The sequence below is a fragment of the Rhinolophus ferrumequinum genome, chromosome 6 (assembly GCF_004115265.2).
Source record: "Rhinolophus ferrumequinum isolate MPI-CBG mRhiFer1 chromosome 6, mRhiFer1_v1.p, whole genome shotgun sequence".
NCBI classification, from domain to species: Eukaryota; Metazoa; Chordata; class Mammalia; order Chiroptera; family Rhinolophidae; genus Rhinolophus; species Rhinolophus ferrumequinum.
This window is the reverse complement of record NC_046289.1, coordinates 38,728,968-38,751,878: the sequence shown is the minus strand read 5'-3', so window position 1 is coordinate 38,751,878 and position 22,911 is coordinate 38,728,968. Positions and strand designations below refer to the sequence as shown.

The 22,911-nt window shown below is 37.7% G+C and overlaps 1 protein-coding gene across 3 annotated transcripts; it reads left to right on the top strand.

Moving 5' to 3' along the window:
* The first annotated feature begins 4,511 nt into the window (after nt 1-4,511).
* Nucleotides 4,512-19,003, top strand: CDKN3 (cyclin dependent kinase inhibitor 3). 3 transcript variants are annotated; one of them, XM_033106869.1, is made up of 8 exons: nt 4,512-4,633; nt 6,788-6,870; nt 8,183-8,238; nt 8,753-8,797; nt 11,193-11,415; nt 14,761-14,792; nt 16,437-16,540; nt 18,430-18,661. In XM_033106869.1, exons 1-8 carry the CDS (start codon nt 4,625-4,627, stop codon nt 18,514-18,516), a joined length of 639 nt encoding a protein of 212 aa, XP_032962760.1. In that variant the 5' UTR covers nt 4,512-4,624; the 3' UTR covers nt 18,517-18,661. The 3 variants fall into 3 exon arrangements, with proteins under 3 accessions (XP_032962760.1, XP_032962762.1, XP_032962761.1); XM_033106871.1 differs by having other exon boundaries at nt 4,538-4,633; nt 16,473-16,540; nt 18,430-19,003; XM_033106870.1 differs by having other exon boundaries at nt 4,538-4,633; nt 16,440-16,540; nt 18,430-19,003.
* Nucleotides 19,004-22,911: the final 3,908 nt, after the last annotated feature.

Below are 22,911 nucleotides of genomic sequence, written 5' to 3'. Positions count from 1 at the left end.
CCTTCTTAATTTGGGGCCCCTCAGTTCATATCAGTAGTTTTATGGTCTGCAGAAGGTATGAACCCTCAAAATATATACAGTCTATGATACTTGCATTTCAAAAATAATGTAGAAAAAATACTGACACATGATAATTAATACATAATATAGAAATATTTTCTAAAAATTCCTAAAAATTATAAACCTTTGCTACCTCTTAAAGAATGGCATCTACTGATTCTCTCTGATATCCAACTGATTAGTATTAGTCATTAACAATTTGAAATTAGATGCTACTTTGAAATAAAACGACTTACTCACCGAATGGCTAAAATGTAAAAGTCAGGCAATCTCAAATGTTGGCAAAGATGTTGGGCTAGAATTCTAACACAGTGCCAGTGGAAGTGTGAATTGCTATAACCTCTTTGGAAGACTGTCTGGCAGTATCTACTAAGGATGAACATATCTACTTCTTCTCTAGTATATACCCAACAGCAATGTATACATATGTTTACCAAAAGACATGGACAAGAATGTATAGTAGCACTATTCATAATAGCCAACACTGGAAACTACCCAATGTTTATCAACAGCAGATTGGAACAAAGTATAGTATATTCAAACAATGGAATACTGCCATGAGAATAAACAAACACAACTATACACAACAACAAGAATGAATCTCACAAACATAAAGCTGAGCTAAAGAAGCCAGACACGAAAGATTCCTTTTATATACAATTCCCAAACAAGCAAAATTAAGCTATGGTTTCAGAAGTCAAAACGAAGGTAACCTTGGGTCAGAATAGCAAATGGGAACACAAAGGAGACTTCTGGGAGCTGGGAATGTTCCATTTCTTGATCTGGTTGCTGGTTACATGGGTATGAAATTTTATCGAGCTTCTCATTTGTCACTTCTCCTACATCAAGCTAGACAGTAAGTCCAACTCATATTCAAGAGAAGTATTATGCTGCACCTTGTGATGGAGCCTGGCAAAGTCACATTGCAGAAAAACATGTGGGAGGAGTGAAATTGTTATAGAAAATACAACCTATTCCAGTGATAAAATGCAATGGCATTTTAAATTTTAAGTGATATTTTAAATAAACTTTACAATCAACTCCAATTATCCAGGGAAAATCAGAACTCAGCATCATTCTGGGATAAAGCAGAAATCTTAGGAAGGTAAAGAAGGAAATAAGAGCACCAGCAATCAAAGCATACAAGACCAGGAAGTATGCTCCAGTTTGGATCACATGTATTCCCTGGACTAATAAGTGTGACGGAAGGAATAGGTACATGTATGGGTGAGTCCCAGTCACACGCCTAACAAGACCACATGAAATGGGAAAGGGGAAATTCACCAAAGAGAGAAAAAATGGGAAAATAACACATGTCTACTGCAAATGTCATATACTATATCTGATGGTCATCCCAAGAGAAATTCTTAAACTTGTCAAGAATGAGGAAGTACATTCTTTCCAAGTTGTATTTAACTCTAAGATTCCAGTGTTCTCTCCCTAACACACATGTCAAGTCCATTAGTATTAATATTAAAATATTTTTAAAATACGGATCTAGTTGTAAAACATACATCAAGTGTAACTACAGATGGCAATCATGTTTCATTTCTCTTTGAGCATCTCTCAAAACACTCATCTGTCTATGAACATGTGTTAACACTTTTCTCTCTGGATAAATCTTCCACACTGTTTTGACCACATACATTTCTGTTAACAGCCATGAGTCACACACCAAAAAATTAACTGAAGACCACAGGTGTGGCAGGTTGAACTTAAGCCCCGACTCTTCCTCTCAGGGAAGAATCTTGGGAATTAGAGCGAAACCAAGTTATTATGATGCCACTTAACCAGCTGTCTCAGTCAGAAGCTTTGTCAGTTTATGTGGAACCCTCCATCATGAAGAAAGCAAGCCAAGCAGAGGAAAACATTTTAGCATGGTAAAGCCAGGAGTCTTAGTTTCCAAGAAGTAGACTTAAAGTCATGTTATTAGAAGAAATACATATTTCTCTCATTGACTATGTACCAGAGGTGGGCAAACTTTTTCTGTAAAGGGCCAGACAGTAAATATTTTAGGCTTTGCAGGCCATATGGACCCATTGCAACAATTCAACTCTACGTTAAAGCTCAGAAGCAGCCATAGACAATACTTAAACACATGAGTGTGGTTGTATTCCAATAAAACTTCACAAAAACAGGCCTGTGGGATTTGGTCCATAGGTCAAAGTTTGCCTGACCTAGACCAAAACAAACAAACAAACAAACAAAAACAAAACAAAAAACAAACAAAAAAAACACCTACAGAGGTGAGATGTGTTTGTCTTTGGCTAGTTAAAAAGAAAGCCTGGGCACAGCCCTGCTGGTGGAGGAAACAAACAGAAATTGAAATGCTCCAGTTTACCCTAGCCTTCCACTGCCTTCCTACCATAGGAACTCATCCTCTCCTCTCTGCAGAAACAGCAGGGCTAGAACAGGTTGAGACTGTGTTCATGTTCATTGGAGGCCAGAGGTGGCAGAAGTTGCACAACACAGAGGCTGGTTCTTCACTAACTCTGAGGGGGAAGGTATGTTCTGAGGAAATGGAAGGGAAGATTAAAGGGATCTGTGGAGACAACACGGGGAGAAGTGGCAAGAAGGCAAAAGTTAGGAAGTGAGGGAGTATCAACATTCTGAAGCCCACTCAGAGAGGACTTGTTCCCCTGTAATTCATAGAGATATGAATTACCTTACCCAGAGCCCAGGAACTAATCTTTCTTTGGAACCTCTCTAGAATCCTTCAGAAAAGAAGCTCTTACGCCTCCCACAAGGCACTGCTTCATTTCCTACCACTCTCCATCTCACTCAGTCAGCTTCTCCCACACTGGCCTCCTTGAGGTTCCATGAACACACCTAGTACATTCCCACCTCAGGGCCTTTGCACCTCCTTACTCTTCAGACAGATTGAAAGCTCTTCCCCTAAATATTCAAATGCTTCACTCTCTTCATTCTGGTGTTTCTCAAATGACGTCTCCTCAAAGATGCCTTCCTTGACTTTTCTGTCTAGAATAGCATCCTCATTAGGCTCCACTTGTTTTAATTTTTCTTCACAGCACAAATCACTATCTATCTCCCGCAACAGCATGTGAGTCTCATAAAGGCAGGGACTTTGTTTAGTTCATTCCAGTATTCCAAGCACTTTGAATAGTACCTAGGACACAGACAGTGCTCAATAAATATTTAGTGAATGAATGGATGAATCAAGTCCAGTGTGTCTATTATAGCTAATTTTATGTGACAACTTGGCTGGGCTATGGTGCCCAGATATTTTGTCAAACATTATTCTGGATGTTTCTCTGAGGGTGTTTTTGGATGGGATTAATATTTAAATTGGTGGACTTTGAGTAAAGTTGACTCCCCTCTACAATGTGGCTAAGCCTCATCCAATCAGTTGAAGGCCTGACTAGGACAAAAAGACAAGAGGGCATTTTGCATCAGACAGCCTTTGGACTTCATATGCAACATCAACCAGTCCTAGTTCTACTGCAGACTGCCTTTGAACTCCAACTGAAACTCTTTCCTGAGTCTTAAGCCCTCCAGCCTGCCTCATAGGATTTTGGACTCGCCACGCTTCCACAACTGTGGGAGTCAATTCCTTAAAATAAATCTCTTTATGTATCTATCCTATTGCTATCTTCCTTACTAAGGAATTATTCCTAATAGCTCTATTTTCACAATGTGAGTCAGGGAGCTGAAACTTCTGCATACTTTTGTCTGATCTGCAGGTAACATTGCACCAAGTGACTTCCTTCCCCACAGCCAGAGAAATGGGGACTGGAAAATAGGGAAGAAAATAATCAAACACATATTTTGAAGATTATAGCCAATTATGTAAGAAACACTGGCACTTGGAACCATCTGGACACTCTATCTTCCCTTCATACAATATTATTTCATTCATACTTGGTGAAGAGGAATGTTGATCTATACCTTAATCTGTCTAGATCCTGGAATGGTAAAGAACATAAACTATCAAATATACGAGGTAGATTTGTATTCTAGACTTTAGCCATTTCCATAGTATTTGTATGATTAGATATGACCATAATTATAAAGCCTATGGGATGTGGTGTGTTTTCATAAGATGCTCTTGGACAGTTCTCCTCCACCTCCTATCCACCATGCCCTCAAAACAAAACAAAAAATTTTAAAGAAAACAGACAGAATCCCCTACTCTGATGCCACTTGGAAGTCCTGCCATGAGGAAGCACCCCTTTCCAGCATCCGCAAAGCGCTGCGGCTGCGCTTAGACACTTTCGCTCCGCCCCGCTCCCCGCCCCCTCCACGATTCCAACTGGCGTGAGTTGGACGCCCTCTCGGCCAATCAAAATTCAACGGGGTTCTCCTCCCGCGCGTCTTTCAAAAGCCACCTAGGAACCAATGAGGGGTTAGAGGCCGAGCCAGGGCCTCCCGGGGCGGAGCACGAAACGGGGAGAGGGTGTGATTGGTTCCTAGAAGACGCCGCGCTCCACCTCACAGAGGGATGTGCCAATGAGCTGAGCCGAGGGACGGGCTCGGCGCGGGGCAGCTGAGACGGGGGTGCTGCCCCAGGGAGGCGGTGGCCGGTCGCGACGTGGGGAAACCAGCGATGAAGCCGGTGAGTTGGGTCGAGGCTTGGAGGAGAGAAGCTTCAGGGACGCGAGAGGTCCTAAGGCCATTTCTTGGGCCCGGGGACACAGGCCGGGCTTAGTCGCGGAATGCCTCTCTGAACAACCGTCTTGGCTAGGGGAGGTGGCGCTTCCTAGGACTGGAGAGAGCGATGGCTGTGAAAAAACGGGGTCGGTGGCGGACGAGGGGAAGATGGACATTTGCTGTGCGCCTGTTTTGGGCTATGTGCTGTCGCCTGCGGGGTCTCCTAAGCCTCACGACAGCCCTGCCAGTGAGGGCTGAGCCCCGTTTTACAGAGGAAACTGAGGCTTAGAGAGTTTGTTTCTGTGTATCAGTCTGCCTGATATCACAGCCTCAAAGGTTGTCCAGGGCTGCCCAGTGGACCCTGGGGAGGAGTCCTCACCATGGACGAGGAAAAATTCATGAAAGACGATTGCCAACCCCCGCTTATAGGTGTTGTCACCACTGTCATCCCCCCGCCCCCCAGGGCCAGAGGGCACTGTGCGCCTTTCCCTGGGGTTCAGAATCCCTGAACCCGGGAAAGCGAAAACGTCCAACTTAGGATTTGTAAACCTGGCTAAAACAGCCTGAGTGAGTGGGCCACACAAGTTGAAAATCTCGAATCATCAAAACTGCTTTAAAGAGAAAGAGAAAAAGAAAAAACAGATGCAAGGAGCTGAAATCCTACCTGACTCACATCACCCATCACCAAGGTTGACAACCTTATTGAAGGGCCTTCATTTGAGTTGAGTTAATAATAATAATACAGAGAGATCCAAAGCAACTCAAATCCGTAGCCTAATTTGGCTCTGTAATATGATCTTGTAATAACAAACAAAACAATTATAGAATATAGCTTCAGAACTAGAAGGGACATTAGGTGGTTACAATGAACTAATCCCCATGTTATCACATGGAGGGACACCAGTTGTTTTTCCCTCCTGACCTCTTTCTCTATTTGTACCCAGAAAGGGAAAAGTGAGTGATCTGATCCTCAAGTTTGGGAGGAGCTGAACACAAGTAGCTCCACCCTTTTTTCCCTGGTCTCTCTACATAGAGAGTACTTTCTGGAGTGCTCTCTGCCACACTGAGCTCTGGGTTGTCATTGGCTGCCTCTTAGTGGGTGGATAAATCCAATTCTAGAGTGACGAATTGAAAAGCCCACCGGACCACAGCTTTAAAGCCAGATCCTCCATTTGATACTCAGTAATAAAACTAATATATTGATCTCCGTTCGCATCTCTGGCATCTTATGTCTGTTGGTTCCAACTAGGGAGTAGAAGATGTGTTTTTTATTGCCTGCAGGATTGAGTTCCAACTCCTTAGATCAGCATAGAGTCCATCTCAATCTCTCTAATCCAATGATTCACAAAGTTGGGGCCAGGTTATTCCACCTATACTCCTTCCCTCCCCCAGCCAAACTATTAGGCTGTATGGGGCCATGTTTTGAGAAATGGGGTAGGCAAAACTACATCTCTAGCTTCATCTCTGCTCTAACACAGTTCCCAAATACACAAGCCCTTTCTCATTTTGCCTTAATTGCCTTAACTTCTTCCCTATCTGCCTAAAACCTCCTGCTTATTCTTCAAAACCCGGCGAATGCATCTTCTCCGTAAAGCTTTCTCTAGCACCCTTAGTCATTCCCTTTTCTGCTCAAAAATACATAGATTATGCTTCCATTTTAGCTCTTACAACTTTCTTCTTCAATCTGTGCACACATCTGTGTCTCCAACTATATGGAAGGTAGGCTATTTATTTTATGAATCTTCGCTCTCCAGACCTTGACAAATGAAGGTGTCCAAGAAATGTTTGTGAATGAATGAATAAACCTCCTCACTTTATAGTTGTGTACAACTGAGATCCAGACGAACTGCCATTGTTTGTTCAAGATTATACAGTAAGTGGCAGAACCAAGACCAGAAGCCCGGTTTCTTGATTTCCAATCCAACTCTCTTTCCACTATATAGTGCTGTAAGGTGGCAAATAGCAATAATTTACTATTGATATTGCTGATGTCTCTGATATTCCAGATTGAATAAATTGCAAATATGCATTTAGTGTGTGTGTAAGCAGAGATCAGCTATAATTAGACTATATGTAAATATTCTTTACATTTATTTAACATAACTGATTTCTTTTGAAGCCTGGTTCATTGCAAACAAGTGAGTTTGACTCCTCAGATGAAGAGCCTATTGAAGATGAGCAGACTCCAATTCAGATATCATGGTATGTTAACATTTCTGATCTTTGTAGTCCACATATTGAAAATATTTCATGATTTTCTTCCACTGATTGTATAATTCTAATCTTAAAGGATTATCTAACTCCATGATTTATTTACTATGTATGATAGAATTAGGCTTTTTGGAGGATGGGTCCTTCTTTATGCCCTGAGAAAACCATAGTAGAAACAAGTAAGGAGCTGAGATAGGAATGTAATGATCTCCCATTTAGTACCAAAACCTACTTATTCTTTTATGACAAAAGAATAGTGTATCAAACCTAGGATGAGATATTTAATTGTTTATCATTTAGTCAAATCTTAGAACTTGCCATAGTAATGTATTTATCAGCAGACACTGTTTAAGATAAAAGCCACATACCATAGATACAATAACAAAAACTAATGTTTCTATATAAAATTGGCTTCCAAATCTTGGCAGTGACTTATGGTTGGTTATACAAGAATCTCTACAACCAACAATCAAATGCTTTCTCTCATCCCTGTAAATGTAATAATCTAAGAAAGCACCGTTCCCTACTATAGGAAGAGAAAAAGAGTGTAAGTGTTGTTCCTGAAGGTTTTTGTTTTGCTATTAAATAACAATTATCTTTCATTGCCCTTTCTAACTCCCCTTTTAAACTCAAAACTCGTCTGACTTTCAAATTCTGGTGATATTTATATGCTGCCCCCTGTTTTCCTCTAAACTCATCTTCTGTCTTGCAGACAAGGTGAGCCTCTGCCTGCTTTGTCCCTGAGTACTGAAAACTGGGAATATGATTTCTTTAAATTATTTCATTTTTATTCAAATCCATTACAACAAAGATGGGTGGCCTGTGGTTTTTATCATATGAAATTATATCTGTTTAAGGAAGTTCTACAAAGAAATCTTAAAATAGTAATGTGGAATGAATGCTTGGGATGAAATTGTCATATGGTCATTTTCCAGTTCATTTCCTAAGGTTACTAAGACAAAAAAACCTCAGGTAACATTCCACAGGGTAACTTAAGTACACTGTATAATAGCTATAGGCAATCTAGGCATTATTATTTTTAAGGTAAATTTAAATTAACCTGCCACTTTTAAGACTTAAATTATAACACAGCAAATGATATGTCTGTTTCAAAACTTTCAGTCTTTTTAGGCCTTTTTGTAACCAACACATTGATATTTAACTATGAATCTTTGTTTTGTCACTACTATAAAACTTTAAAACACCCATGTTCAGTGGTAAGCAGACATATTTGTTAAATTGAATTTCCATTTATAACCTTTTAAAAACTGAACTAAACTTGATAAAGTTTTATTCTTTTCAGGCTACCCCTGTCACGAGTGAATTGTTCTCAGTTTCTCGGTTTATGTGCTCTTCCAGGTGGGTAACACTACAGTTGGCTTCTTATTAATGTATTTAAAGGTTTTGTAGTTGTTGTTTTGTCAGTTAACACATCATTCTGAGCAATAGGAGAATTTTCACAGACCATCAGCATGGGAAGCCCTCATGGTGGGTCATAGATAAAGGGAACTTAGATCAACTCTTCAAGCCTTCCAGATCCACATTCACAGTTCTACATTTCTGATTTACCTATCTTAATAAAATGTAAACACTGGGGTACAATGTGATGCTGAGGACTATAGCTGGGTAATTATTACAGAAAGGACACAGAATAAAAAAATCCTTGCATTAGGAGTTCCTTCAACTGGGATCTATAAATCCCTGGATTATATTCCTAAGAATATAAGAAATTGAAATTCACATTCAAAATGGAATTTAATCATATAAGTGATCATGTGGAATGACTTTCTAAAGTAGCTATATATGTATTTAGATATACTTGTTATATATGACCTAAAACTATCTTTTTCACTTTTCTTATTACTACTTATAGGTTGTAAATTTAAAGATATTAGAAGAAATAGCCAAAAAGATACAGGTAAGTATAGTATGAAACAACCGTATTAATAGGTTTTTTTTAATAACACTGAAAATCTCTGTCAAAAAGAACAAATTATAGTCTCTTCTCAATATACCAAATACATGTTTGATATTTTGTAAAATTTCAAACTATAGACTTGTTCTAATATGTGAAGAGGTATTTGTGAAGGGCACAGAGAACTCACCATTTACTAAACATGATGCTGCTTTTTGCTGATTGTTGTAGTTACATATAGAAACTGCATATGAGTTTAGAATGTATAAGTTGCAGAGAGAAAAGTTTGTAAATAGAAAACTTGTAAATAGACATTGCACTCCCCAAATCTTTGAACATGCTGTTCTTTACAGACTCGACTGTGGTAGCAGAAATTAAGCCTGAGCTGGGAACCCAGAGGTGGTAATGAAATTGTCCATCCTGGAGAGAAAAATTCCCCACCAGCATCTAGGTGGGGAAGACGGAGCGCTGTCTGATCTTTTCATGTCCAAGGGCATACCACTACAGCCTCAAGTCTAATAATTCCCAGAAACATCCTGATAATCTATCCCAATTTGGAATTTACATATTGCATGATACTAAAAAACTTGAATTTTCAAAATAGTTTATTCTGATTTGCCTGGAATATCTCAAAGCTAGTAGTCCTACCAATGTCCTTATAAAACATCAAGTAAAAATGTATATATTGCTTGATTCTGACTGGTATAAATTTTGTAAATCTTAAAATGTTTTCCTGGTTGTTTATGAATACCTATTTGCTGATGTACTTTCTCTAAAGTATTCCCTACCTAGCAACAAAGACTCAAAGAGGCTAATAGATGAGTTGACCCTTGTAGTATTTGTAAAGATTTTGTTATTTAGAGACACGTACCATGGAAGGAAATTTCCATGAGGAGAACATTTAAGTCATACACAAAATCTAATGCAAATCATTGGTTCAAAAACCAAGCTTGCACATTTTGGAAAGCCCTGTTCATTTAGTACCTTCTATAAAAGGGGTTTCCAATATTTTACGAAACCTCTTATTTTCCAATGAAATCTTAAATGGAATCCAATTCATAAAACAGGTGACAATGTTTGATGGACGAGACATGGAATCACCCTGAGCAGTTCCTGTGGTCCCTCTTCAGAGTCCTTTCTAGGGAAGTTTGAAAACTACTGTATAATAGAAATGATTCAACGTGTACAAGAGGCAAATAGAAAATTACCTGCTCTTCAAAACGGTTACGAATGTTAACAACAGGTCAAATCCTTTTAGAAATCCAAAAATATAATAGTATTATCTAGAGCAACACTGTCCAACAGAAATATAATGGGAGCCACTAATAGAAGCCATATGTATAACTTTACATTTTCTAGTTGCCACATAAAAAAAGTAAAAACAGGTGAAATTCATATTTTTTATTTAACCTAATATAGCCTAAAGACTATCATTTCAATGGGTTTTGATTAGAAAACAAGTTATTAATGAGATAGGGGATTTTTTTGTACTTAATCCTTGAAATCAGATATATATTTTATACTTAGAAAACATCTCAATTTGGCCTAGCCACATTTCAAGTGCAAATCTAGAGGTTCATGATCAAAGGCACTTTGTACTTAAATAGCTAATTGTCCTTGTGTTTAGGAGGCGGGGAGGGAAGAGGAGGCTCAGATCAACCAGAATTAGTTATTCATATGGACCAAATGCTCTGTAGTGAATATTGCCATGAGAAAGTTCCGGTGTATAGAATGGCCTATGGTACTATTGCTTGGTTCATATTCATTGTAGTGAAAGTAGCTCAGTTGCATAGCTCTAATACAATTAATGTTTTCCTTGAGACCTAGTACATAAATATGTGATGGTGTGGTATGGTAACAAATATAAGAGAGAATACAAGAGCTCTGATGGCCATGCTGGCAATGTTATATATTAATACAATGCTTAAGGTAAAACAAAACAACAGGGTGATGAAAGTAGCAAACATGGTTGATTATGTGAGAAGAAAACAGAAACAAAAAGTGATATCCCTCCTTAAGAGTTTATTCTGAAATATTAAATGTTTTCACATTTATTTTAAAGCAGCACTGTAAACATTTTTTTCCAAGAACAGCAATATAATTGACTCATCTTAAAATTCAGTATGAAGAATTTTGATTATAAAGTCAGGTTTAATTTTAATCACCTTTCAGTTCAGATGTTTCTAAATCCTATTTTGTGCTTAGTGACTTGGTTTTTACCCTAGTTTGAAGACAGATCAATATTTTTTTAGATTATCAATAAACACTCCAAATTTATAGATTATCATTTGTTACTTAGTATAGCTAAAGAAATTTAACTCCATGTTCTCCCTCTTGACCATATTTAAATTTGTGATGTTTTGTACATGTATGTCTGTGTATCTTGGTCTATTGGCAGAAGAACTAAAGAGCTATGGTATACAAGACATATTTGTTTTCTGCACCAGAGGGGAACTGTCAAAATATAGAGTCCCAAACCTTTTGACTCTCTACCAGCAGTATGGAATTATCACTCATCATTATCCAATCCCAGACGGAGGAACTCCTGACATAGCCAGCTGCTGTGAAATAATGGAAGAGCTTGCAATCTGCCTTAAAAATAATCGAAAAACCTTAATACAGTAAGTTCTCCTTTTTTCCTTATATTACATGAGAAATGTCCCAGTCAGAATGATTTCTCAAATTATTGCATCCTTATTCAATTATTACTTAGCTTATAGTTTGTTGCCAGGATTAAAAATAGATAATGCATGAAAAGTATTAGCACGATGCCTAGTACAGAGCAGGCACTCAGATATTTGCTGTTATTACTTTTGGAGAGTAAGGATAATAAATGAGTAGATTTGGAAATTTTTAGAATAGGATTACAGACTTTCATTTCTTTCCTTTTGTCTTAGACTTTTAGTTATAATTTTGGGACACCCCGTCCCCAAAAAAGGTGGGATATTATTCTCATGTTAACCTTACTTACTGGTCAGCCTTTCAGTTGCTTCCCACAGCAAGAAAGTCAATTTTTTAAACATTAGCAGTGAAGAAATCATCCCTGAGTAATAGAAATCTTAAAAATATGACTTGAAAATTACATTGGATGATATGAATTTGCTACCAGAATGAAAGAAGGACTCATCGTTTGTCAGTGGCAATACAGAAGCTGCTGGTAGGAAAGTTTAAAACAAAATAAAATGGGTTAAAAAAAAAATGAGGAGAGAAGAAAAATGTAGCTTGGAGAAAAGGAGAGTAACAACCAGTAGCAGAGAGTAGCAATGCAAAGACGAGAAATGTGCTGTGAGAAAGAACAACAGATGCTCTGCCAGAAGTAAGACACAGAGCAGAGGGCCAGCACAGGTAGCAAACTAGTCCTTCTCTGGGCTGATTGTACTTTTTGTATCCTAATAAGCTGCTTAGTCCTTTCTGGAACAAGATACAGTTCCTGGAACTAAATAGTTTGATACCTCAAAAGCCCTGAAGTCCCTGAAGTCATTGCGTTCAGCTAGAAAGTATGCAACTATACCAAATAACCAAGTCATCTGAGGGGTAAGGAAAGGGCACACCTAGTCAACTTCTCTCCTTCGAGCTAGAGCCCAGGGGCCTCGTGCTAATAGCTCCTATTCTGAAGGCAAACCAACCACCTGTTTGTGGCCAAACTCAACTCTGATATACAGAAAACTATAGCCTACAGAGTTGGGAATAAAGAACTACTGTGTTTCCCTGAAAATAAGACCTAACCGGAAAATAAGCCGTAGCATGCTTTTCCAGGATGCTGGTAATATAAAATAAGCCCAAATGCGTCTTTTGGAACAAAAAGTAATATAAGACCCGGTCTTATTTTCGGGGAAATATGGTCGGGCTTATTTTATATTACAAGAATCCTATATTACAAGCATGCTAGGGCTTATTTTCCAGTTAGGTCTCATTTTCAGGGAAACATGGCAGAAGCCATTCTACAGTCTACAGTTTCCAAACTTTCTCTAGAGAAAAGCAGTCTCTCACTGTAAGCAACTACTAATTGCTTTACTGATTGTAAAAGCCAAATTTTAGAATAAATAATTGTCTACTAAATGTTCTTATAAGTTTAAGTAAAATAGATAAAATTAAGATAATTAGATGTAGCTAGTGAAAAATATTTTCCAATTTTTGAACCCATTTTTCTAACCAGTTCTGTCTTTTCTGTGTGCAAGTGCTGTCTCTCACCGGTTCTCCCTGGACATTTTCTTTCCTTTATAAAAATCAGTGAACAGTTCTTACCTAATATATTACACCATTTCCTAGGGCTGTTGTAACAAAGCACCACATACTGGGTAGCATAAACAACAGAAATATATTTTCTCCCAGTTCTGGAAGCTAGAAACTCAAAATCAAAACCAACGGCCACACTCCCTCTGAGACTCTAGCCTGAGTATTTCCCTGCCTCTCCCCAGCTTGTCGTGGTGGTAGTAGATCCTTGGTGTTCCTTGGCTTGCAGCTGCATCATCCCAGTCTCTGCTTCTGTCAAAACATGATTCTCCCCATGTGTTTGTGTCTTCATGTGGTATTTCCTCTTATAAGGACACCTGTCATATTAGATTACGGCCCACCCTAATGACCTCATCTTAACTTGTTACATCTGCAAAGACTCTATTTCCGAATCAGGTCACATTCACAGTACCTGGGATTAGGATTCAACATTATCTTTTGGGGGACACAATTCAACCCGTAACACCTACTGTGTCCCAAACTGAGTACGAAACACACACACTGGGGCACAGCCCCCACCCTCTAACAACACTGCCACGTAAGTGCAATACTTGTACAAGGTGTGTTTAAGATGCAGCACACAGGATAGCGATGGCTTCTGTGCCGGCACAAAGGCATTTCCGTGAATGAAATTTGAGCTGGATTTTGAAGGAGGAGTAAGAATCAATCAAACAGACAGAGTAGGAAAAATAAGAGGTATATAGTATTAACCTTGCAGAAAGCCACTACAGTGCTTTCTCTCTACCTTTCTAAGGTAGGGCCTCATCTCTGAAACAGGTCCACATCTGGGACACTATACAGAAAGCAAGATCATGAATCTCGAGGTCATACCTGTTTGGTCCTCTGTCTCACATCCTATCACGAGACCTGTATTTACAGCTTCATCTACAGTCCGCTACAGTGACTGACGTTCATGTTAAGTCTTCAGCACCCCGTTAGGTTCAGTATACCCTCTGAGAACGTTAGCAAGTGCGTGATACATTGTTTAGGATCTTTGAAAATGATTAAAATGAATGGTTTTGTTGCTTTAGGGGTTAATCTTCATTTTTCTGAAAAACTCAGTTATGCAGAACTACTAATATCTTCACAATGCTAACATTCATTTGCTTCTTACTCTACGCCAAAGGTATCTAAGCCCTTTGCAAATGTTACCTCATTCAGTCCTCAGTATGGTCTAGGTACTATTGCTGTCAACATTTTATAGGTGAAAAGGCCGAGACCCAGAAGAGCGAAATACTTTCCTTAGGTGCACGCATCTAATGAGTGACAAATCCAGGATTCAGCCGGCCGTGGGTTGCTGGAGCCCATGCTCTAAATTTCTGTGACACGCTCCCTCTGTGCTCTTTAGATAAATGAAGAGTTACTATACGGACAGTACTTGGTCATAACCACTATTTCCGTTGTTCAGACAGAGGGAAATAATCCAAGGGGCAGTTTGTAAAATAGTCTGATTTCTACTTAGTAACACGTTCCACTGCTCAGCTGTGGGTCCCGGAGTTTAAAGAAGTCGCTAAAAGGGCCCTGCCTACCTTGACCCTTAGAGGGGCTCAGAACCTTAAATAAATAAGCACACTTTGCTCTTGACTAATTCAAAACTACTTAATAATCTCAGTGTGCAAGTCACTGTACGAGGTATTAGAGTTAGAAATAGAGGCAAAAAGAACAAGTCTTCAGTTGTAATTGTTGGGATGGAGTGAAAATGTACAAATTTCAAACCTATACTTCCCTTTCAGCTGTTACGGAGGAGTTGGGAGATCTTGTCTTGGTAAGAAGTATATTTTCATTATTCAGTTTTGTTTTGTTTTTTTAACTTCAAAGTAGGCCAACTCCCGTTTCTGGTCCATACACTCACTGTATGAAAATGAAGCAAAACACAGTAAGTCTGCTAAGACCCGAGGGATTATTTCAGTCCCTAAATTTGGTGTTCCTAGGAAGCTTGGGAGAGCAGTGGGTGGTGTTTTCAGCATTGTTTCTGAGGATTCTGCACAACAATTTACAAGTCTTAGCACCTGCATTCTTGTGTTTTGTTTTGTTTTCTACTGTTCTCCCTGTGCAGGTGTTATAATACTGACAGTAACTTCTACATAATATCCACAGGTAACATAAGTATGAAAACCAAAGTTAATTACAATATGTTAACTTTAGATTTTTAAAAATGTGTTAGGGGAAAAAAAAAGTTAATGAAATGCCACACTGGAATAAGTTACTCCTTTTAGTGTTGGACAGTATGGAAATTGGAAATTAAAAACTTTTGTGTTTCAAGGAACACTATCAGAATCAAAAGACAACCCACAGAATGGGGGAAATATTTGCAAATCATGTATCTGATAAGGAACTCACCTAGAATATATAAAGAACTCTTACAACTCAATAAGAAAGACAACCCAGTTTTTAAAAATGGGCAAATGATATGAATAGATATTTCTCCAAACAAAATATACGGATGACCAATAAGCACATGAAAAGATGCTCAACATCATTAGTCATCAGGGAAATGCAAAACAAAGCCACAGTGTGATACCACGTAACACCCATTAGGATAGCTATTATGCAAAAAATGGAAAACAAGCATTTGAGAGGATGTGGAGAAATTGGAACCTTTATATACTGCTGGTTAAACATAGAGTTACCATATGACCCAGCAATTCCACTCCTAGGTATATACCCAAAATAAATCACAACATATGTCCACACAAAAACTTGTAGATGAACATTTATACCAGCATTATTCATAATAGCCAAAAAATGGAAACAATCTAAATGTTCATCGGTTGACAAATAGGTGAACAAAATGTTAACATCCATACAATGGTGTATCATTCATCCATAAAAGGGAATGAAGTACTGATCCATGCCACAATATGTATGTATGTACGAATCTTGAACCCATTATGCTAAGTGAAAGAAGCGTGTCACCAAGACCACATGTGATTCTATTTGCATGAAATGTCTAGCATAGGCCAATCCATAGACAGAAAGGAGGTTACTGGCTGCTCAGAGCAGGGTGATAGGGTGCCGCGGGACGACAGCAAAAGGGTCCAGGGTTTCTTTTTGAGGTGATGAAAATGTTCTACAATTGACCGTGGTGAGGGCTGCACATATCTCTGAATACACTAAAATCCACTGAGTTGTATACTTGGAATGAATTCTATGGTATATGAATTATAACTCAATAAAGCTATGTAAAAAAAAAAAAAAAATGAAGCCAGTGTTAAAACTTTAATTCGACCAGTCATTTAAAATCATAATTTAACTGTCAAAAACACATACTAAGGCCTCAGTCTTTTAATTCATTTCAGTTACACTAAACTCAGTCTTCTGTACCAACCTAAGTCTAATTAAATACAAGATGTTCTACCCTATCATTAATTATTTAATAATATGCGATTTTTCCATCATGTTCTGTTAGTAGCCGCTTGTCTCCTATTATATCTGTCTGACACAGTGTCACCACAGCAAGCCATAGACAGCCTGAGAGACCTCAGAGGATCTGGAGCGATACAAACCATAAAGGTGAGGAGGCTGACTTCTCATGTGGGTGTGGTTACGGGGCAGACCGTTATAAATACTGTGTGAAGTCATCATTGTGGGGAGAGGGAAGAATCTTCCCCTTCCCTCCTCTGGTTCCTTTTGCCTGGTTGAATAATCAAATCAACATGAGACAGACTGACAAGGGAATATCAAATTTAATTTCTTGCGCTTGGGAACCCCACATACAGGCGAGTCAGAGACCCCGTATGCACAAGAGGTTCAGAGACAGGGAAAGTGGGTATATAAGACATTCTGAGCTAGGGATGAGGAAATGCAGCTTCAGGTCATTGCAGGGAGAGCGCGTATTAAGTAATCAGTAGTTTGCGCCGCCATATAGGTAGGTTACCTCTGGTCATCGTTTATTATGGGCAAAGGCTCCTGACTTAAATTCCTAGATAGTTTGAACTTCCCAGTTTACTCCTCCAGGATCTACAACTTCAGTTTTTGCCCATTTAATTCTGGAGTAGATCCTCTTACTTGGAAAAATGAGATAGTTACTATAAACTTGGTAGTTTCTTGGGCAGATTTTTGGCCAAAAAGATCTAATGAACATCCTACTACATAACCAAAACTCTTACTATTAGTAAGATGAATGACTATAATACAAAAAATGTAAAGTAATGCTAATTAACCTTCAGTGTGGATAACCAAAGGTGACATCTCCAACATTTCCTTTCCCCTTCACACTTCAAAAACACTGCAGTAGCAATGCCCAGGATATTATGTATTAATCATGTGAATGACAAGATTCCACAGATTCACTTTATTTGTAGCTCTATAGAGCTAACTTGCCTTCCTTTCCCAAGCACCTGGCCTCAGCTTTAGAAATCAGGATCGAGCATTAAAGAATCCTGGCCTTAGGCAGCTCCCTGAGCTGGAGAGTCCATCTTCCCGGGGTTTGGGTCTAACCAAGTGTCATGAATGTGAATGATTTTAACTGATAAAACTCACCAAGTAGACTGTTCTCAGTGTTCAAATAGGTCATTCAAAAAATAATCCATACAGGATCTGCTTTGCTGAACAGGTTCTGAAAACAGAGCTCCCCTTATTATCTATCAAAATCAAATGATGCTTCAAATTTAAGATGTTCTCAAGTCTCTCTTTGAAGCAAAATCCATGGTCAAGCACATGTGCATATGCATGTTTTAATATTGGAGACAATTAAGCCCACATTAATAAGAGCTGTCAGTTTCTCACCTCAGCATTCTGTGGCAAAACAGGCTTTTCCTCTCTGCTGATGTAAGTTTGTAAGGTTTCAACTCCTCAGTAATGAGATGAGATGGGATTATTGGCAGAGTAAGAATATCTTCGAGGAAGCTATTAAAACTCAAAATAAATTATTTAAAGCTTTTTTTCATTTTGCTTATGTTTAGATTTTACTTTTAATATTGTCTAGTATGAAAATTATGCCAATGGATATGTCACCACAAAAAGCAGAAAACTAGGGCTTCTAAATTAAGAAATAGATTTTCTTGAATAGACTGCTGTTAATTGCTGCACAAAGTGCCTTGTCCTTACTTACCTAGCAAGGGAAAATTCATTAGTAAAAAAAAGAATGCCTTCATGTGCTATTTTTAATTTTATTTGTTCCTGCCAGTAAAGGAAAAAAGGATTTTTACAGATTTATAAAACATTCATCTGTATTTCATGCTATCTTCTGACTTCTAGATTTTTTAAAGCAATAGTTTTTCACACTATATGCAGCTTTATTGAACGATACAGCTTCCCCATGATACAAATGCTTCCCTACCCAAGAGGATGTAGAATTGTTCTTAGCCGATTATTTCTGATTCCTGATTCCTACTAGTATTGTGACTACTCCAGTAACTAGTTTTGTACAATGTATTTCAATAGATCTTTACTTTTTTCAGCAATATAATTATCTTCATGAGTTCCGGGACAAACTAGCTGCACATCTATCATCAAGAGATTCACTATCAAGATCTGTATCTAGATAAAAAAAAAAAAATTTCAAACAGCATATATATATGACCATGTCAGAAATTTAAGAGCTCTCTAACATAATCTTTATTAAACTTCTAGTGTTATCAACTCGAATGTAAGTGTCTATGTGCAGATATTCCTAAAGCTTTTATTGACAAATTTGTGTCTTTTTCATCTCTTATAAGAGATAGAAAAATTGCTACGTAATTTTCCTTTTTAGAAATGCACTGGCTGCTCTGGTGTATTGTATCTGGAGATAATGCTGAAGAAGCATATGGAAAAATAGTTGACTGCATTTATTTACCACACTTTTACCTCATTTTACTATTTGTAACTTTGGGTGATATACAACATAGTAATAAGTATGAAAATTTGTGTAAGCACCCAAGCTAAAATTATTTCAATAACCTTCCGCCTTTATTTCTCCCAAAATCTCTCCCATTGCTTTTTCTACTTCATAGACATACAAAATCGTAAGGAATAATATGATTTATCTAATCACCTATCGGATCATCCCCAGCAGGTGTTTATCCAGCATTAGTTCAGACAGCTGTTCTGTTTTCAGAGCATTTGTTTTTTTTCACTCTAGAAACTACACGAAATGTTTAATCCCCTTTTCACTTTTATAAAATACGTACGTATATCTACAGATTAACCATCTCCGATTCTCTCCTTCACCTTACCTTATGCTATTGAACATGTCTTTTTGTCTTTAAATTCAATGCTGAGCTACCAAAAGCAGTCATTTGGATTATAGACAGGATTCTACAATGAGTCAAAGCCACCTGTTTTAACAGACATCGGTGGTTTCAGCGTCACATAAGGTAGGTCCATGGCTCACTTGGCTACTGGTAATCACAAAAGAGAACCAGTGGTCATAGACACTTACACATAAGACAAAGTAAATTTCACTGCATCAACAATTTTTAAATACTCATATAATTACCAAAAATCTTATTTTGTCTCACACTCTTCTTAGTGCTCCTGAAGTACTTTAATTTCATTAGAGAATACTTTAAAACAATTACTAGTGTTGTTTGAGAACTTCAGACCAGAGGACCAGTATGTACCATAATATAAAATCGGCATTTTAATATTGCTTCTAGAACTTCAGATTTTCTTAGAATACTAAGGAAGATGGGAGAATCACACGTCCCGCCAGTATATGAATGTTTAAAGTAGGGATTTTTAAATTTAACATAATAAATGCCAAAATTTACAGCAAGAAAGTTTTTTTTTTTTAAAGTACAGTGGTGCAATCATGGACTGACCCTCCTCATGATTTTGACAACCAAATACAATTTTAAAATCATAATATTCAATTAAACTTTAGGAAGCCACTAAAATTGACCTGACCAAATCAAAACTTATCATTAGCTTTCTCCTAATATAAATATACTTATTCATGAATACTTACTTCATGAATAGCTTATTCATGAATACTTACGCAATGGAGGGAAAATATTGGCATGGATTTATCAAATCCTTCAATAATTGAATTTTCAAAGTGCATGCATGTCTCAATTTCCACTGTAAGTGCTAGCGAAGCCTTCTACATTTAAAATGCTTAACTAAACTACTTTAATACCGAGTATAAGGACAAACACCCAATTATTCCATAACAGAGAAACGTGGGATGGCACTGCTCAAATATAATGATCCAATTAAGTTGAATAATATGTAACTCCCACATTCCTCAGAAGTGTCCTCTCTGTCTAACCTATGGGAAAGCGCCTCAAAACAGTGGGGAGGGGAGGCAGAGAGAAAACCTAAGAGCCCGGGTCATCCTCGAGCCTGTTGGCTGCTGAAACTGAATTAACACACAGATTCAACCATTATTCATCAACTACACAAGGAAACATTTGAGACATTTTTTATTAAATATACAAAAGCAAAATAAATCAAGCAAACTCTAAGAAGGTAGGACTACTTCAGGGCATTTTCTTTGGACAGTGGTACAGCACCGTTAAGGTTAACTTCAATTTGAACAAACCATGAACACAGATGGCTAACTACATTCTGTTTTCCTTAGCAGTTTTAGGGTCTGCCCAGTCTCTCCCATCTATTATTCATGACATTTTTCTTCTCCAGAATACATTTACATGGTGACCAAAGAAACGTAAATATTTAGAAAAAGCATTGTACAATAAAATTAACTTATTCTTTTCCATGTCAAGATGTTCAGTACATCTTCACTTCCACAATGTACATTAATAAATTAATGTATGATAAAACCTTCACTCCAATCCCACAATCAGTCACTTCATGTGGTTAATACTACTTTCCAAAACCAAGCAGAACAAGCAGCAGAGCTGTTGACTCCTTTTAGACATTTAGCTTTAGAATGCTCAATTTTAAGTAAAATTGTCCTAAGAAAGCTATTCAACATATTCAGAAACAGAAGTTTTTTCTCTTGGTGTCACTCTGGAGTATTAGTTGAGAACCATCTTCTAAGCTATAATACTGGTACCAGAAACTCATTAGCTGCTTGCTGGTCTAACTGCAGATCAATGATTGGTTTAAGCAAAAGAGCTTAAATTATTTGAGATTAACATTATTATTAGTTTCCCAAAATGATGAATATGAATACTTTTATGAACAATGCTAGACATGGTGTCAACTTTTTTATGTTTCCCCTTTGAAAAGAAGGTTGCTTTAAAGTATTTTTGCTGTCAGAATTTCTGATTTACAATTATACTGTACAACTCATTAATGAGAGATGTACATTTGTGGGTGTTAAATTATGTAAGTCGGTAAACTAGATGTATACTTTTAAATACAGATTACTTGAATGGGCTTAGTATATCACAAAGCTATGATGTAGCCACAACTAAAATAAAAGCCCACCCCCCTGCAGTATATAAGAGATACATTATTTGCACCATGGCAATAACATTCCATGAACACTAATCATAAACATGTAACTAGAGGAAAAGAGAACTGTTGTACCAAGGAAAATACTTGGCTAGTTTCCAAGTATATCTACATCTCGACTTCTTTTCTATGTAAGTATCTGACATATTTTCAAAATATGTTGATTTGGGGAGCAAAGAACTCTTATGGGAGCTATTAGCATGAGTGGTCCTCAAGCTGAAAACTACTGAACAGGCTTTAAAAGAAACATACTGCAAGCTGCCATGTACTTTGTTGCTTTGTGAAAGACCATTAACTGGGTAGACCATTAACTGCCAGAACTTAACTGGTAGGTCTGGCAGTTCATTGTGTAACCCATGAGGTTCCTCAAATTCTTTAGTAATATCTAATACATGTCAAAAGTAGATTGTCTGGTCATGTCCTATCACTCCACCTTCCCATGGAAAATAATGCAAATTTCAAACAAATTAGCAGTTTGTCTATAGCCTAGGACTCAACTCTCTTCTACCCTGGGGTAGTGGGTGGGGAAATCAATTAAGCAGTATGAAAACATCACACGTCAATAAAATGCAGGTATCAGCATTCAAATAAGTTGCTATCCCTCCACCTCGTTAGTAGTAATGGGACATATTGCCATGATATAGTGTTCTGACTCAATAGAGTAACTGCTAAATAGACTACATTTGTTATATAAGATTTTTTAACTCAGGAGAATCTATAGTACCCATGACAAAGAGTTGTTAGTATAAATACAAACCAGTGTACTAATTACACTAATGGTTTCTGAGTTGGAAAGCTCTTAAAGATAAATCAAAGCACGTAATATCAAAAGTAATTGTAACAAGGGAAGGAAAAAAGAGTACCTAAATGAAACAGCTGTCGCTGCATAGGGAGCAGTTTAATATAAGCTAGAAAGGATTTCAAACCCAGGCTAACTATGCCTCAGCTAGACCTGCAGGAATAATATAAGAACACCCAAAAACAGATTAATGAGTGGGGGGGACAAATTAAATTCAGAGCAAGGAAAAGTTAATGGGATATTGTCAAATATGAGTATTTTGTTTCTGCTTTCTCTTGTTAGGGATTTAATTTCATAAAACACTAGAAAAGGTAAAGATGGGTCGATTATTAGGAGATCATCCAGGTACTCAATCTTCTAATCACTTACATGCCTGGGACCTACCAACCTACTACCAAGATGGGTGAACCTCACTGTCAGTCATCTTTGAGGAATCAGCTGAGGACTACATATCTAATTTTTGAAGCATGAAAAGGTGGCTTCCACAAATTGCAACGAGTAAACCTTACATTAACCCCGGAGAATATCCTAGAATACATGATTAAAAAGATGTTTTTAAAAACGTATACAGGAGTATTTGCTAAAAGACAGCAAGGGCTCATGAAAATACTTTGACAGGAATACAAAACAGCCCCAGGGAACCCATCTGGAGGACCGAAGGCTTGGGCAGGTCTCTCATGATCAAAAGTACTTGTGAACAAGAAAGTAAAATGAGGAGTGGGTGCTGATAGAATTA

Coding starts and splice junctions, on each gene's coding strand:
- CDKN3 (XM_033106869.1), top strand. Junction 8,239..8,752: donor CGGTTTATGTGCTCTTCCAG/GTGGGTAACACT, acceptor TACTACTTATAG/GTTGTAAATTTAAAGATATT. Junction 14,793..16,436: donor AGTTGGGAGATCTTGTCTTG/GTAAGAAGTATA, acceptor ATGTTCTGTTAG/TAGCCGCTTGTCTCCTATTA.